Raw genomic sequence first — 18,884 nt, 5'->3', positions numbered from 1 at the left:
TCTGCATATGTATGATGTCACCACATAATCATTTGCATATTTAAAAAAACATGTTACACAATGGAGGGAGATTTTCTGAAAAGATGCCAATGAAAGCCATACAAACTAACTATGTACATATTTACTAAATAGTCTAACTTGGTCAAATGAACTATTTAGGCTACATATTTACAAGACAGTCAAATTAACTAAGCATATTTTCAAAGTAGAGTCAAACTAACTATTTACACATATACAGTCAAATGAATGATCAGTGATTGGTCGTTGGGCACACTGAAATGCGCATGCGCAGCTCATTCATGTTTCAGTCTTGCTGCTGGTCAGTCGACCAAACCTTGCTCTCGGAGAGAGCCACACACTCTCTCTCTCCCACAGACCGCAACAGTCATGTTGGCTAGAAAGCAGGGCTGGGCGATATATCGCAGCGATAATTATTGTGTGCAATAACGGTCGTCGCCACCGTATGGGGTATCACCTTTCTTTTGCCTTCTTTTTAATTATACCTGAAGCGTTACTAAACAACTAAAGAGGCTGTGTAAAATGCTTCCGGAGAAAAACGGAACCGCCTTTACCTACTGAGTGTTGACAGCCAAGACAGCCAATCAGCAGCAAGGTCGCACTGCAGCTTGGTGGGGCGCAAAACTTCCCTTTAAACTAATCATTGATCTCAACCTGTTTTCATTAATTTTCCTTTATTATCAAGTGTGCCAATGATCGGACTATTCAAATGGCAAGTAACCTAACACACAGTGTCTTCATACCGTGTTAGGGGGATTAAATCATAAATTCAATTTATCCGTTAAAAATCAGTTTTAATCACCAAGTACTCTGCACTTAACAAACAAGATACACCAGTCTGTTATCTACCGTGTTAGCTTTCAGAATAACCAGAAAAAACAAAACCTGCACTTCAAGATTGTTTACAATCTACGCATTGCAGAAATTTGCCATGAATACCAGTGCGGAGAAAGAAGTGCATGAATCCGCAAATAATTTTGATTAAAAATGTGCACAATTTCGTACTGCAAATGAAAATAAATGTAGGCTATAAGGCCAAGGCTACTCGCTAAAACTGCCTATTTGGGGAGAGCTGGCTATATATGATAGCATTGAGTAGCCTATTTTGTGGATTAATTGTATTGATACTCAAGGAAAATCAGGGGAAGTTTCTGCCACTGCTTAGTGATTAAAAAGGATTTTTTTTTAAATCGCATGTATCATTTAATCTTCCTAACACAATGTGAAGAAGCTGTGTGTCACTTTCCAATTGATTAGTCAGATCGTTTGCATGCTTGTTAATCACAGAAAATTAATTAAAACAGTTTGAGATCAATGATTAGTTTAAAGGAAAGTTTTGCGCCCTACCAATTTTCAGCTCACCTGTTGCCACGCAATAGGTGAATTTTTAAAATCCGGAAAGCGTTTCACGCGGCCTCCAAAAGCGTGGTTGTTTGCTATCGCGTCAGGTATAATTAATATAAGAGAAAAAGACAAAAAGAAAAGCGGTACACCACACGGTGGCAACGACCGTTATTGCATGCGATAATTATCACTGAGATATGTCGTTCAGCCCTACTAGAAAGCCACAGAGAGCACAGGGAATACTGCAGACTCACAGAGAAATGTTGGCAACTCTCTTTCAAGGAAAGTACCTAATGTTTAGTTAAAAAGTCGCTAGATTTGTCGCTAGGGTCTTTTTTGAAATAAAGTCACTAAAGGGGTCTGAAAAGTCACCTAATCTAGTGACAAAGTCGCTAAGTTGGCAACACTGAGCTAGAATCACAAATTTGTTGACTTTTGAAGTTCCTTTACCATTAGGATGCTGCCTTCAAAGGGAGCTCACTTCTAAGGATGCAGATAGTAAGGCAGTTGCCTTCCAATTGGGACACTGTGTCAAACCTTGAAACAGATGGGCTACAGCAGCAGAATACCACACTGAGTTCCACTCCTGTCAGTTAAGAACAGGAAGATGAGACTACAGTGAGCATGTGATCTCCAAAACGGGACAACTAAAGATTCAAATAATGTTGCCAGGTTTGACAAATCTCCATTTCTACTGCAAAATGCAGATGGTAGGGTCAGAATTTGGTTTAAACCACATAAATCCATGGATCCATCCAGCACTGTGTCAACGGTGCAGGCTGGTGATGGTGGTGTAATAGTGTGGGGAATGTTTTCGTGGCACAAATTAGGCCCCTTAATATCATCTGAGCTAATATCCTTAATATCAACTGAGCATCAGTTGAATGCCACAGAATGCCTAATGATTTTTGCTAACCATGTGCATCCTTTTATGGCCAGTCCACCGTTTTTCAAGTGGATACTTCCAGCAGGATAATACACCATGTCAGAGGCGTCACCAGGGGGGTGCGGGGGGTGCGGACCACATCGGGTGACACCATCAGAGGGGGGTGACACCGAAATGACAGGCAATAAATTTTTTGTGGAGTGTTTTGTGTAGCGATGAGTTGAAACAGCAAATTTCTCCAACGCAGTATACTGCCGGTTGAGTTAATTAGCGGTATTAATGCGACAAGAAGCGCTTTGTCGTTTTAATGCATAACACGCAATTCCTTGCGCCCACAACCTGCCAGTCCCCCATTTGTTCCTTTAACAGGTAGAGGGTATCGTAAACCTTCTCAAGATGGCAACCAGGACGTGATACTAAAGGGGAAACAGATAAAAAGCAGGCTGAATCCAGATGCCCGGTCTTCCCCACACTGGTGGACTTAACGGGCGTGAACCTGTAACCGAGCAAAGTTTTGAGGCAATGCACAGTTGTGCTTAGATAAGTTTTTTTGTTTGTTGTTGTTACTTATGGGACATTGGAAGAAAGTAGTTCCATTTTTCTTGGGGTGATTTATGGACTTTATTGAGTAGCTTTGCAGGGGGGAAATTTAGACATTTTTTGAGGAGGTGGTTGATTTAATTGTTTGTTATAAAGGAATGTATAAATGACAGGGCACCTAAGGAGGTGTGGATGTGATAAGCTGTGGTGTGTCTGCTGATTGAAACACAGTATCCTAAGAATATTATAACTCGCCTTGACTGTGATTTCTGAGTTTGTTATAACATAACTGACCTCAACACATCTACTCATAACTGTAGCAAGAAGACATTTACAAACATATGAGTTATTGTTATTGTTGTATGACAGACAGGTGAGTACAAGTAGTCACTGAGGCTGTTTTTTTATCTGAATCTATGATGGTTAAGGACGTAACCTGTACAAATAGCTATATAATCCTATGTCTCTATGGCTTGTGGGGATATTTGGGCATCCCATACAACTCTTCTATTGAAGGAGGAGAAATTGTAGAGTGCTGTTAGAAAAGTAAGTTCCAGAAATCAGAACAGTTTAATAAAGCCTTTAGGTAGGCTATAAGCTGATAAAGGTGGAACGTGAGCAGATATCTGGATAAGGAAGTAAGTCTCATATTTAATTTAAATTCCTCACGGTTAAGAATCCAAGACTTTAACCTTTGACCTTTTCCAGTTTTTATTTCATGTAAATTGTCTTCAGATTCACCTAAATCAGTGCACAAACAGCTGAACTGCAAATTATGGTGGTGACATGCATGTTGGGTTTGGAACCATGAGGTTTTACACTGAGTAGATTCTCAAATTTGCATAAAATATGAATCTGTTAACACTAATTTGTGTTCACAGAGAATACAGCATTGCAACATTAGCAGCATTCTGGAAAATGACATTCAATATAGCTAGATGTTCTGCATTTGGAAAATAAATCTACAAAGATTATTTTATGGATTTGTATTCAACTTTAAAAATCTGTTAATAGTAGGTGATTGAAGACTACCAGGATCTAGATATTGTGCTGTTGCAGTAAAATACTGGAATACATAGCAATAATTTCATCTAAATCAAAACAAGGTTTTATACGGTGCATTTTGTAAGTATTTGGACAATTTTTTGGTCTTTTGGCTCTGTACTCCAGCACATTGAAACAATGAATATAAGGTTAAAATGCAGACTGTCAGCTTTAATTTGAGGGTATTTACATCCTAATTGGGTGTGCTGTCTAGGAATTACAGCTATTTTTACACATAGCCCCCCACATTTTATAGGACCAAAAGTCATTGGAATATGTTATAAAGTTGTCAGATTCAATATTTGGTTGCAAATCCTTTGCATTTGATTGCTACTTGAAGTCTGTGACCCACAGACATAATCAGATGCTGGGTATCTTCCCTGGTGATGCTCAAAAAATGTACAAAGAAGGACAAGTAAATTGGTTCCTGATATGGAATGGAAATGTGAGGAAAGGCTGAAGATGCTTATTCTATTCAGGCTTATGAAAATGAGCCTGAGGTTGAGGTTTTGAAATTCATAATATAGATTAAAGTGAACTACATTTTTCAGGCTGCCTTCACCAGAACAGGGGCTTGGACGAAAGCTAAAGGTAAGTTCCGCACTGATGTCAGTAATGTAGAATATTTTTTCCAGATCATGTAGTATAGACAGAGAGCCAGAATGTTAAAGTCCAGGTTTGACACATTGCTGGATTGACACACATGGATACCCATAGTCTTTACTTAAATGATGATGAGCTTAAATTGACTGAATGTCCAATTCTGGCCATAATTAATTCTTGTTTTTTTGGTGTTCTGTTGATACAAAATGCATTTTTGAAGCATATCTTTGCTGCCCAAAGAAACTGTACAGTAGCAAAAGAAGTAGTCTTTTCATTTTTGTTCTTAGTGGCTGACAAAATAGACGGTTTTTACACAAAAGATGTAAACCCTCATTTTCTATTTTGTTGAAACAATCACGTGTACATGGTTGGAGACTTACGTCCTAAAGAATACACCCAACTTTTGTGTTGAAACAAAACCTACGCTTATGACATCATACATGTGCTGTATAAGTATGAAATGCCCATCGCCAAACCGTGAACCTTCCACTATGACAGAGGAAAATGCTATGCTTCTTGAATCACAAGTGATGTAACTTTAAAACATTTATATACAGTAATTTCATTACCACTAGCACTCCATTGGCTTTACAAAACAACAATTGTAATACGTTACAAATATCAGAACTGTTTGAAATCAGATAGCTTAAGTATGAGCTCAAGAGGAACTTGACAGCTGTCCATGCAAATATTAAGGTTACATTCGTAATCGTGATTGGAAGTTTTTAAGCAACTAACCATGGATATATCAACTGCGGTTTTTCAATCATTTCTGAATTCTCACAGCCTACAATCTACAGTTTTTACGTTAATCGGGTCTGACTGCTCCAATGACATAGTATTACCGGCGACATTGTGGCCACAGTTGGGTGAAATATATCCGCGAACAATAGATGATCGCCGCCTGGATGACACGTACAAGATAGCCGTGATCCCAGTCTATAGCTGAAAATACGAGTTCAAAAAGTCCGACTGCCCCCGTGGTCACATAATATACATACAAGAATTTAATTTAAGCAGAGGGCCACTAGCTAATATGGTTACCTAATACTTATGTCTACCAATGCGCGATAATTATTCCATACAGACCTGATCCTCTGAACAGTGTCAGTGTCACGGGCCGTCGGGGCGTTGTCGCTCTGCACGGACACCTCATTAGCTGCACGTCTCCTCCGAGTGTCATGTAAAGTCCTGGACAACTGAACCTGAAAGAAATAATATTCTCGATCTCTTAACTTTGAACATGATGACATTTGCTAAATAAAACATAGCGCACTGAGTCAACCCAAATTATTAGAACGGGTCCTTTAGTTAGCCTAAATGCCGTGTAAATCCCACGAGTCCAAATGGGATTTACTTCAACTTTTAGAATTAGAGTAAAAAGTTGTTAATGCATGTAAGGTTTATTATAGCATACCTGGGCGTCAAACATCTGTCGGTAAACCTTTCCGCTGGGAATCACTCGAGTTTCAGCCATCATCGCCAGCGGTCACACACTGGGAACTCTACGATTATTTTAAAAAGCAGCGTTGGTAAAGTTAAGTAATCTAAATTTTGGTGAACGTTTCCACCACGTGCTTCGTATCTAGCTTGTAGTCAGCTCGTTTGTTGGAAAGCCGTGTAAGCTACCAACGTTAAACCGATTTTGGGTATGTATGACAAAATAAATGTTGGTGGTCGTCGAGTTAATGCTAATCGCTTAATATTTGAGCAAGCAAGCAAACAAGAAAGCCTAAGTCAGATATTGCGTAAAAACATTGGCCAGCTCGAAGTTCCAGTTGGCTAACTTGCATTGTAATTCTAGTATTACAAAGTTCTCGCTGCAATATTTTTCTTAAGTATCGACAGCCAACCTTTTGCAACGCAGTCTCTGCTTGCTACGGCGTCCCTGTGTTACTAAGACAACGGTTGTTGATCCCACAATCATTTGCCAAGAGGTATTTAATAGTATACGTCTTGCTGTCCTGGTCCAGATAAGAAGTTCCTATTTTCGTTCATATTGTAGAATGATGTAGTTCCGGTAATAGAAGGTCCGTATGCACAATGAACGTCCAATTTGAATTACATCTTGGTTTATACTGCGCCTTAGAAGTAGCTGAAACGTCTGGTTCCGGAAGTTGTAATACCATTCATATTCATAGCTTTGTGTTTCTGCAACTACGGTCACTTTTGACTCTCCCAAATTAAAAAAATCAACCTCTATGAATTTTAATTTTAACCATCAGAGTCTGTAATACATATAAACAGATACACAAAATTGCATATAGTCATTAAGATTTTAATCTGGAACATGTTTATTTTTGATGGTTTTCATCAGTTGTTCTTACAAAATGTCCTTACCGCAACATTACAATAACGTTCATTTTGTACATTTTCCTTTTTTAATTTCTGTAAAATTTTAAGACATTTAAATTCATTGTCATCAAGCTTTGTGCATCATTGTAAATACTGATATAAAAAATAATTAAAAATAGGGGATTTCATGGTTTTCTCTATGCCATGGATAATTTAGACAGTAACCTTAGATGTCAATTGTCTTCATACAGACAAAAAGATAAAATATATTGCTTTTTATGACAGATATTGCAATTCTAATGTGTAAATCATTTCTACTTAAGTGTTAAAATAATTTTTGCAAATAAAAATCATAATAATAATTAAAATAAAGCATTGCTGCAGTAATGACACATTGTGTTGGTAAGGACACAGTGCTAATGGTAAATGTTAATAATGTAACAATAGGCTACTGTAGAGAACAACAGTAACAGACAAAAACAGAAGGTATTACGTGTCAAAGATAATAGAGGTATTGCAGTAAAGACTGGGTCAAACTCCTTTTCATGTTTCAAAAATATTATGGCCTAAAGTTGATGTGGCATGAACATTAATACTAATACTCTAACACAAACCCATGACACTAACAGCATCTCACCACAACATTACATTTGTGTACCAAGTCCAAATATTTCTCATTTCAGCCTGAGGAGTAAACTCATTGTAGCTTTGAGGCTTTTGGTAAATATACAGGTAACTAATTAAAACGAGCACAGAGTTCCTTCCACACTGAGTCAGTAAGCATCATGTGCCTTGACGTCACTGGTTTTGGTTCTGGCACAAGTCCAACCACACTCTCGTGTGTGTACCAGATCACATCATCCTTCATTGGCCAATGAAACCTATTGACCCCAACCCTGCGCATTGTTTTGACCAAAGCACAACTCTTTGTATCAACATCTTGAAGGATGCCTGGATAAGGGTCATTGTCGTACAGAACAACACACCATTTACCAATCAGCTCCTTGTTGACATCAGAAATTAGTTGTATCGTCTTGGTTTCCTGGAATGTCAGAGGATGCTGATGGAGGGCTCCCATGGTAGGCTCTGATGCAGGAGCAAAGGTGGCGCACTGTGGGCTGAAGCAGGTGCATGGATCTGGGTTTCTGCAGAAGCAGCTCAGCACTCTCCACATGATTTGCCCAGGGACTGACTGATGTGTGGATCTGAAAAATATAGTATGTTGGTAACTTAAAGTCATAATCTCGAAGATTTTCATTAAAATAAATGTCTGTTAAGTCACTATCTATCGCTGAATTAGGTAACACAATGGTGATTGAGCCTATTATTATATTAATTTATATTATTATTATTATTATTATTTATGATTAAAGAACTGGGTGTCTGTGGCGACATTCCCGGGAAAAAATCACAAGCGGCGCATAGATAGTGACGCGTTTTCCATCACCAATCAGTGATTGGTCCGCCAGAGAGGGTAGGCGGAGCTAATGCAACAGGCTTGCTCTTCAACTCACTTGTGTGTGAGCGGCGTACTGTTTTTTCCGGTGTCTGCTAGTGTTAAAGGTGGGGGGGTTATGGAACCATTACATTACATTACAAACCCTACATGCCAGCCAGACCCCTCCGTTCTGCTACCTCAGGATGCCTGGCACCTCCCCCTCTTCGCACCTGCGCTTCCCGAACATATCTCCTGTCTGTTCTGGTCCCAAGATGGTGGAATGACCTCCCAGTGGAGGTCAGAACAGCTGAGACACTGACCCACTTTAACCGACGACTGAAGACTCACCTCTTCAGGCTGCACCTCTCCCCATCTCCTACCTCCCTGTAAATGACTGTAAGCTTAGGGTTGTAACGAGGTAGCTGTTTTGTAGGTGACTTAGTTAATGCACTTAACTACTGTCTTAACTACTGCTTGTATTTTTGCATAGACTGCGTTGTTGCTGTTCTCGTTTGTGTTAGTGTTAAACAGTTTAACCTTCAGGGTCCAAGTTGAACTATGCGGTTGTTCCCTGCACTTGGACCGGTACTTCCCTCTAGGGTTTTCGTCATACTTGTTCCTGGTTATGGTTATACACTTTGTTGTACGTCGCTCTGGATAAGAGCGTCTGCCAAATGCCTGTAATGTAATGTTATGGAACCCTAATAAGTTTTTGTGTAACATGAGAGGTCATATTATTTGTTGATGTAGATTTCGTATTACATTTGATGAAATGTAACGTTACTATATGACATAGCTATTTGCACAGCTAACGCTAGCTACCGGACCATGTCAATAAAGGCAACATTAGTTTAGACAACGTTGCGCACAGTATCCATCTCTCATATCAGGTAACGTTGCGTTAGCTAGCTAATGTAATTAACACAATCTAATGTCAGCTAACAATTAGAAAAAAACGCTAGCTAACGCTACCGACCGGTACCGACCTCGCAAACCGTCTCTCAAATGCAATGCTACCTTGTTGCAGCGTTGCAATGTAGCTAACTAAAGGCCAGTTCAGATCAATGATTCGCAACGAGACTGGATGCAACTTGCAAAATTCCAAGACGTCTGGTTGTAAACGTTCTAAAACTGCACTTGGCGATTTGACAAGGTGGGTCTTTTGAGACCCTAGGCAACGGCTTCAGAGACTCTGCAACCAGTTCACACGGCTGCAATTTTCTCTGCAACATTCTAAAACCGTTTCGTCTCGTTGCAAATCATTGATCTTAACTGACCGTAACGTTACCGTTATTTACATTGCCATCAAGTTCATCAATATATAAGCCGGGGTATAGGTGGAGCAGAGCCGGGTCTGATTTCTGTGTAAAGATGTCAAGCCGGAGAAAACTAAATAAAAGAATACGGCAGTATGGATTAGCGTTGTTATTTTATTACGCTTCCTCGTACGTTCCTTCAGCCTTGATGCCCTTTTTTGATGAAATCTCCTTTGTTTTTGTTTTATTCTTCTTATTCTGATTGCTAATTTAACACCCAGCTCAGCTTTATTCTCGAACAGTTTAGCTAGAAAAACCAGAAACAAGGCAGTTGTTTCAAAAATATCACACAACAATCATTTACGATGATGATGCACGAGATACATAATTGCACGAGCCACAGCGAATCCCGCGAATTCTTGCAGAATTCTCTGCAGTGTAAGGATGTTCATACCGAGTGTTACATCTCTCAATGTGTCTAGGGGTAGGAGGGAGTACGTAATATATATATTGAAATAAAGTGTCCGGGTGAAATGGTGTTGAGCACAATTAGTGTAAATAATCAGGGCAGACAAAGTTGCAGGTGACATTAAAGGTGTTATTATTATAAGTGCAAGTGAAGTGATATTTACATTTGTACAAGTTTACACAAAACAAGACACAACTAGGTGACAAGGCCAAGGGACATGGATGTAGCCAAATAAATGAAATAAACAGAACCAAACTAGAACAAAAGATAATCTGACTAACTAAGCATAACAAAAGACTGTCTAACTACTCTTACAAACAAAAATACACAGTTGGCAACCACCCCTTTTCTAATGTCTATACATGTGTCAGGAGGTCCGCCTGAGTTTCCGTTCTGTTCCTGTTTCTCTTTTTTTAATTTTTTTTTATTTTTTATTTTTTTTTTATTTTATTTGTGTGTGTGTGTGTGTGTGTGTGTGTGTGAGCGCATGGGGTGTGCCTTGGTTTGAGGTTCCTGGTTCCCGCCCACACTCCGCCCCCAGTCCTGCCTGTCTGCCTCAGCTGTATTATTCAATCAAGCCTCACCGCATCATGCAATCAAGCCTCTGCCGCCGTCTCCGCCTGCTACTCATCTTCTACTCAGTTTCCTTAGCTATATATTCTGTTAGCCCTATTAGCCTGTGCCAGATCGTGCCTTGGTGTTACTCAGCGCCGTTCAAGCCTTCTATGTCTAGCTGTACTTCCTGGTTTTCTAATTTTGCTACGAATTTAGCCTGCCTGCTCTGTTAATGATTGCTTTTGGTTTTGGTTTCTTGCCTGTTTAACTGACCTGGTCTTAGATTCCGTTTTTGTACCTTTGCCTTTTTGGATTTGGGATTGTTTCGGATTATCGACCTTCAACTGGTTTGTGGTTTACGAGACTGTTGTTTTGCTGGTTCTGTCACTCTGTTTTGTGATAATAAATCGCCAAGTATTTCTCGGATTGTTTTGGTCTGCTTCTGAGTCCTACCCCGGAACCTGACAACATGTTTCCTCCTGCGTGTAGCACCGGTGTATCTGAGGCCTCTGTCTTACCTGCCTCAGGGCCTGAACCACACATACACAAGCAGGGGAAACGTTTACACGCACACACACAGGTCTCTAAATCTCTACCGCACATACACAACCACACAGCGAAAACGAACAGAGATCAATGACAGAGAGACCATTCTTTCTTCTTCTTTGGTGTTGTTTACCGGCAGCTTGCATCCTTGAAAGTTGCATTACTGCCATCTCTCGGAGTAAGTTAACTCCTACAGCTTATTGACTGTCACACTTTCATTAACAGTCCCGTTCCCCGAAGGTAGTTAATAAAGCATCTCCCCTGCCCACTAGCACCACACTCCAGTACATTCTTCAGTCCTGCTCCTGTTATCCCCAATCTTCCCATCTCCTCCATCATGTCCTTCCTTTCCGACCTATATTTATTGCAGTTAATGATAACGTGTTCTACAGTTTCTGGTACCTGACAGATTTCACGAAGACCGGTTGGATGTTTACCTAAAACATGAAGTGTGCTGCGTAAATTGCTGTGTCCTATTCTTAATCTTGTTATTACGACCTCTTCTCTTCTGTTTCCTCCCCTCTTTCTTACACTGCCTACTCTATTTTGTATCAGATGTAAATGTCTCCCCCTTCTCTCCTGATCCCAGTGCTGCTGCCATTCTTTATTGATGTTTCCCCACACAATGCCCTTTCTCTCTGATTTTGATAACTTGATATTGATTTCAACAATTCCCTTTTTGACTGCTTCTTTTGCCAACGTATCTGCTCTCTCGTTTCCTGGGATATCTGAATGTGCTGGGACCCACAAGAATGTAACATTTGTCCCTTGCCTAACCACTCTTGAATTGGCAAACAAGATTTCATACAGCAGATCCTGGTGATTTCTGGCTGTACCTGTATTAATAATTGCAATGGCCGACACAGAATCACTACATATTACTATTTTGCTAAACCTACCCCGTTCAGCCCATTCTAATGCCATCAATATGGCAAACAATTCAACAGCATACACACTTAAACAATCCGATGTTCTCTTGCTAATTCCCACTTGGTAACTAGGCACAGCAACTGCAGCCCCTGTCGCATCTGTCTGCGGATCCTTTGATCCATCTGTAAAAATCTGAACACTGCCTTTATACTTACAATCCCTATAATTATAGTATTCACTAACTAAGTCAGCATTCTTATTACTGTGCATAATCTTAAGTAATTCCAGATCTACACCCACACTTTCTAATTCCTAGACAGGTCTAACAGGCCACACCACAGTTTCGCCAAACTCTTTATCATAGACTCCCATATCTCTTGCCACTTGATCTCCTGCCCATCCAAAACTTGATTTTTCCATCCTCTCCTTCTCCCAGCTTGTCTGCAGTACCCTTTTTGGTGGATGACTATCTCCATGCCCTCTTAGATTAACCCAGTAGTTAGCCACCAGCTGTTTCCGACGCAACCACAGTGGCATTTCACCTGCTTCCACTTGGAGTGCACACACTGGGGAAGTTTTCACTGCTCCTAAACACACTCGTAAAGCCTAAGCTTGTATAACATCTAGGTCCGCTAGCACAGATTTTGCTGCTGATCCATATACGATACTTCCATAGTCTAATCTTGATCTAATTAAGGCTACATAAATATATTTCAGAGATGCTATATCAGCTCCCCACTCCAATCCTGCAAGACACCTCATGACATTTATCACTTTTTTACATCTGCTAACAACATATCTAATATGCTCCCTCCATGTTAACCTCATATCAAAATATACTCCCAAAAAACTCACAACTTTCTCTAAATTATTTCCATACAATTTCAAATTTCATTCCCTGAGTTTCTTTTTTGTAAAGAACATAGATTTTGTTTTTTCAACTGAAAATTTAACTCCCCACTTTTCAACTTGATTAATTCCATCTTGCACTTTCTTCACTATGTGTTCCACATTTCTCCCTCTTTTCCACAAAGCCCCGTCATCTGCAAACAATGACTTCCCCATATCCATAGGGACATTAATAAATATGTCGTTTATCATAATGGAAAATAAAGTTGGACTTACTACACTTCCCTGAGGTGTCCCGTTTTCCACAACATATTGGGTTGATAACTCTGACCCTATCTTCACCTGAATAGTCCTTCCATCTAAAAAGTCCATAACCCAATTAAACATTTTCCCTCTGACTCCCATTAAGTGCAGTTTGATTATAAGTCCCTCTCTCCATAGCATATCATAAGCTTTCTCAACATCAAAAAACACTGCAACCAGTGTCTCTTTATTTACTTGCGCTTTCCTTATTTCATTCTCCAGACACAACATTGGATCCATAGTATTCCTTCCTCTCCTGAATCCACTTTGATACGACGCCACCATACCTCCTTTTCCAAAAAATACATTAACCTCTCATTTATCATACGTTCCATTAACTTACAAATGTGAGATGTCAAGGCAATTGGTCTAGTTTCCAGGCCTGCTGGCATCTTTTCCAGGTTTCCTTATTGGAATAATTATCGCCTCCTTCCAGCTCCTTGGCATTCTCCCCTCTTCCCACACTTTATTATACAGTGACAACAATTTCCCCAGACTTCCTACACTCAGATGTTTTAACATGCTATAACATATCTCATCTTTACCAGGTGCTGTCTTTCCTGTTTTATCTAGTGCCATTTTTAATTCTCCCATGCTGAAAGGTACATTTTGTCCATCATCATTACTATCTTTTCTGCATAAAGCCTCCATATTTTCAGACTTTGTTTTCTCTTTGCCTCTTCTTCCTTCTACAGATAAATTATTGGAGCTATGTACCATAACAAACGTATTTGCCAATAACTAAGCCTTTTCATTATTTGTTACTGCAGTCTCATTTCCATCGGTCCGGGTAACTCCACTCCCTCCTGTCCCCTCCCATCTTTTTTATCATCCCCCATACTTCTCCCACCTGAGTTGTGTTTCCAATTGTACCACAGTACTTTCTTCAATGTGTCCTTTTTGTCTGTCTTATTATCCTCCTTACTACTGCCTGGGCCTGCTTGTACTGAATCATATGTTGAAAATTATGAGTTCTTTTGACTAGTTTAAACGCCTTATTTCTATTTCTCACTGCTTCCTTACACTTATCATCCCACCATGGTACCTCTTTCTTCTTCATACAACCTTTACTTTTAGGAATGGATTCGAATGCAGCTGTCATTATGCCTTGTTTTATTTTGCTGTCAAGTGACTCTATGTCCATTCTATCATTAACCTGACTTAAATATTTCCTTCCAGAAATTTCTCCCAATCAGCTTTCCCAAGGATCCATTTCCCACCTGTGTTCTCTATGGTCAATGGTAATATTTATAATATATATAATTTATGGTAATATTTATCTTAGACCAGACTGGGTAATGATCACTCCCTATAGTACCTTCTTGGTACACTGTCCAATCACACACTGCTGCTATGTTGTTTGACACAAGCGTAAGATCAAGCACAGCCTCTCTCCCTGAATTAACATCTATTCTTGTACTACTGCCATCATTTAAACATACTAAATTCTTTTAATCTAACAACTCTTCTATCACCTGACCATTAGCATCTGTTCTGTCACTCCCCCATAATGTGTTATGTCCATTAAAATCACCACACCAAACCGTGCTACTACCATTCTGCCCTTCTATCTCCTCAAGCTTGCTTAACTCTAGCCTTTTGCATGGATTATAGTAATTCACAATCACTAACTCTTTCCTTTCTGCCCACACTTACCACCACATACTCTTGCTCATTACCTATACCTACAACTCTGTAAGGGATGCCTTGCTTCAAAAAAGGCCTCCTCCCCACTCTGTCCTCTCGCCTCACTGCCACAACCATATAAAACAAAATCCAAGTTAGACTTTAACCAGGACTCTTGAATACACACAATGTCTGGTTTTTCTCTCCTACTGACTACAAACTGCTTGAAATATTGCCCATTAGCAACCAGGCTTCTCGTATTCCACTGAAGAATTAAAATTATTAGTACAATCAACCCACACATGCCGTTTCTGGACTTGACTTGGTACACTTGAGTTCATCCCTTACTTCTTCCCATTTTAAACCTATCATATCCAAGTGGTGTACTGCTGCTTTGACAATAACCTGAATCCTTTCTGTTTTAGATTTGATCTCAGCCGTTGCATTTATCACTCCTGCTATGGAAGTCACCAATTTCTTCTTCTCTATCCATGCACTCTTATCTTGCTTTTCTTTTGCTGCCGCTTGTTCTTTGCTACATCCTCCCTCCTTATTCTGTTTTTCCTGTCCTGCCATCTTAACTGCCTCAGCATATGAGACTTTTCCCTTCCTCCTTATCTCCTGCACCTCCACCTCTCTTCTTATCACTTCACAACCCCAATAAGCCACACTATGATTCCCTCCACAGTTACAACATTTTGGTCTCTGACACGGTACGGGGGGTGGGACCCAGGCGCAGAGTAAAGACAGACAAACTCAAAAAGGGAAAATTAACAAAGACTTTACTAACCAAAAAAGGCAAACAAACAGGGAACAGAAAAGGCCACAATGGACAAAAAAACAAACTCAAAAAATATCTAAATAAAACAGAAAACAAGAGGAACTCACAAACACGGGAAGGACAGAACACGGGCAGAGCAGAACACAGGAAGGCAGAGCACAAGGGCAGGTCAAAAACACAGGCAGATACAAACGGTCAAAAACAAGCACAGATTGGGAACAAACACAAGTCAGGAACAAACACAAACAGGTCAAAAACGCAGGCAGGTACATACGGTCTGAACATACGTAGGAAACAAACACAAGGAACCAGCACCCGAGTCAAGGGGACAAAGAACTTAAATAGACAGGGGGTAACAAGACACAGGTGAACTCAAAAAACAATCAAACCAGAAGGAGGGGATAACAAGACACAGGTGGGAACAATGATGGAATAACGAGACAAACAATAATACAATTAACAGGGGGGAGCAGGACACAAAACAGAAGTGCCGCCATCTGGCGGCCCAACAAGGGAAACACAGACAGGAAAACAGGACCATGACAGGTCTCACTCCCTCTCCACACTTCCCATACTCATGTTCCCCACCACATCTAGCACACCTTCTCTTCCCTTTTCACACCTTAGCCACATGCCCAAATTCCTGGCAGTTAAAACACCTCATCGGCTTTGGTATGAACTCTCTAACTCTGTATCTCACAAATCCAAAGTATAATTCCTTTGGGAGAACCTTTGGGGTTAGGGTTAGGGTTAGGGTTAGGGTTCAATCAAAAACGGTCTCAGTCTCTTCTTTCACCACCCCCCTTGTCATTCTTTTAGCACTTTTAACTAACCTATTCCGCACCCTCAAGTTCTCTACCAGTTGCTTCATGCTAACTACAAGAGGTAATCCAGAAATTACCCCCTTGCACCCACCACCCCTCTGCTCCCCCACTCGTACTACTTTGGCTACTTTAGCTTTTCCAACACTACTCATTTTCTTTGCCTTCTCCATCTGACCTTCATTGTCGCATCCTATGAGCAAGTTTCCATCTCCCAAAACTCTCGCATACTTCACTTCTCCAATCTGTCCTCTAATAGTTTTAGTTAGCTTCAGCGGATTGACTTTCTTTACTCCCCCCTCTCCCTCAAATCTCACCACTATTATCACCCGTGCCTTCGGGTCCTCCTCCTCCCTCTTGCTCCCCTCACTATCCGCTCCACCTGAGCTAGCTCCGTCCTCTTTTCTCTCTCTTTTACTTCTACTTTCCTTCATGCCTCCTCTCACCACCTGCCACTCACTCGCTCCCCTCTCACCTTCCTCCATGCTGTCACCATCCGTCTCCCTCCCCGCCATCCTGTCAGGGATTGTAAGGAGGAGCAGTGCAAGAATACCGTTCCGGACCTATGCAGGCCGTCGGTCGATATTCCTACAAAATGCTCCCCCCGACACCCAAACCTATTGCTACCACGTCCCGACGTCCGCAAAACAAAGTCAATATTGTATAATCAATCAAAATAAAGCCAAACTAAGTCAAAAAAAAAAAAAAACCAGCGTAGCACAATGCACCCTTCCAGAGACAAGTTGGCTTATTTTAAACTGTTGCACATCGACTCCGCATTAACGTTGACGTTGATTTGCAGCTAACCAGCTAAAAGAAATCACAAACACTAGCAGCCGATCTTCCCACTCGTTTACCGCCCAGAGAACACACTTCCGTCTCCACCTCACTGAGCTCTCGAACACCACGAGCAGCAGCAGCCACGCAGCTTATATCTTCCAGAGGAGGGATGTGATTGGTGGAGGCGGGACCAGGTTAACAATGATTGACAGCAGGGACAGCGAATGGGATGATGAATGGCTCTCCTGCAGCATTACAGAGGGGGAAAAAAACAACACACGCGACGTGGAACGTAACATGCCCACCAACAAGAACAAACTTATCAGTTAAGTTTGTTCATACGTACAGTTGCAGTGTGTCATTTTAGTTCTGAAAAGGCTACTTTATATACAAGACAATGCATCTGCCATAACATTGTCGGTACCTTTTTTATGTTTTATGTCCAGGTTGTAATTTTGAATTATGAGGGACCAGCGCATTAATCGCGACAAGAAAACTAATGGATTATGGTCTGTATATACAACGACAGGGACAGAGCTGGATCCAATGTATACCTCAAAATGTTGTAACGCCAACAGTAGGGCAGGTCCTTCTATCTCGATGCTGGAGTAATTTATCTGAGGTTTGGTGAACTTTCTCGAAAAGAAACAGATGGGGTGATCAATTCCATCTGCACTTTCTTGAATTAACACAGCGCCAGCTTCCAAGGCGCTCGCGTCTACCTCTAATTTAAATGGTATCGCAAACTCCGGAGCGGCGAGCACAGGAGCACTGCACAACAAAGCTTTGACGCTTTCAAAGGCATGTTGACAATCGGGGGTCCAGATAAACTGTCTGTGTAGAGCTGAGCAAACTTGTCAGGGGAGCTATGACCGAGGAAAAGTTCCTGCAGAAACTACGGTAGTAGCCTGCCATTCCAATAAATCTACGCAACTCGCGTTTGGTCATAGGTGCTGGAAAACCGGTAATGGCCATAATTTTAGCATTTACAGGCCTTACCCTACCCTGGCCAACCTGCTTACCTAAGTAGGTAACTGTGGCTTTCCCAAACTCGCATTTGGCAAGGTTGACAGTTAACGAAGCCGATGCCAATCTGTCAAACACCATTCTGAGGATTTGTATATGTTCGGACCAAGTGCTGGTATATACAACCAGGTCATCGAGATATGCGTTGCAGTTCGGAACACCAGATAATACAATATTAACCAACCTTTGAAAGGTGGCCAGAGCATTCTGCATACCAAAAGCTAAGACGTACTGAAGAAAATCGTCAGGGAACACTAATAAAGCCCATCTCGATTCCCTGAACTATGATGTCCGCACTGCAAGAGGACGCATCTGACAAAAGCCGCGTTTCCACCGCAGGAACTTTACCCCGGAACTAGGAACCTTCTGAGGAACTCAGTGCGTTTCGACCGCAGGAACTAGGGTCTAAATTAAGTTCCAGGGGCTTTATTTTACCCCCAAAAAAGTTCCTGCTCGGGGGTAGTACTTTCCAAAAGTACCGGAACCTTTGGGGTGGGGCGCAAGCGCTGAAAATTTCTGATTGGTCGACAACTTGCAGTGTTTTATTTCAACCACCATTTTTAAAAATCTGCAGCCGCAAACCAATTTATTTTCATAATAACTTGAAATCAAACTTGTATGTTATGCGGCGCAGTAGCCTACTTTTGGTTATAGCCTGCCAACGTCTTGGAATTATAACGTGTGCTCTTCTGTTCTTTTCTTGCTTTAGTATTCGTTTTTATAAAATGCTAAACATTCGTGCTGGGACAGCATATTACGTACCGAAACATTCAAACGGTTTAATTCGGTTGCTGAATATTTTCTTCCGGATTTTCTTTGTTAGCCCATTGTAAT

The 18,884-nt window shown here is 40.8% G+C and overlaps 1 protein-coding gene across 2 annotated transcripts in view; it reads right to left on the bottom strand.

The window, feature by feature from the left end:
• The window catches only part of ccdc180 (coiled-coil domain containing 180), an 89,277-nt gene extending 82,771 nt beyond the window's left edge, over nt 1-6,506 (bottom strand). The window contains exons 1-3 of one of the 2 annotated variants that reach the window (XM_035429967.1): nt 6,289-6,506; nt 5,853-5,940; nt 5,525-5,640 (exon numbers count right to left, since the gene is read on the bottom strand). In XM_035429967.1, the coding sequence (XP_035285858.1) occupies nt 5,525-5,640; nt 5,853-5,915 (179 nt within the window). In that variant the 5' untranslated portion in view covers nt 5,916-5,940; nt 6,289-6,506. Of the gene's footprint in view, nt 1-5,524; nt 5,641-5,852 lie in introns of both variants that reach the window. The other variant, XM_035429977.1, reaches the window with a different exon arrangement.
• Nucleotides 6,507-18,884: the final 12,378 nt, after the last annotated feature.

This window comes from Anguilla anguilla, chromosome 1 (genome assembly GCF_013347855.1).
Source record: "Anguilla anguilla isolate fAngAng1 chromosome 1, fAngAng1.pri, whole genome shotgun sequence".
In the NCBI taxonomy this organism is placed as follows: Eukaryota; Metazoa; Chordata; class Actinopteri; order Anguilliformes; family Anguillidae; genus Anguilla; species Anguilla anguilla.
Note: the sequence above shows the minus strand (reverse complement) of the source record. Positions and strands in the feature narration are given on the sequence as shown.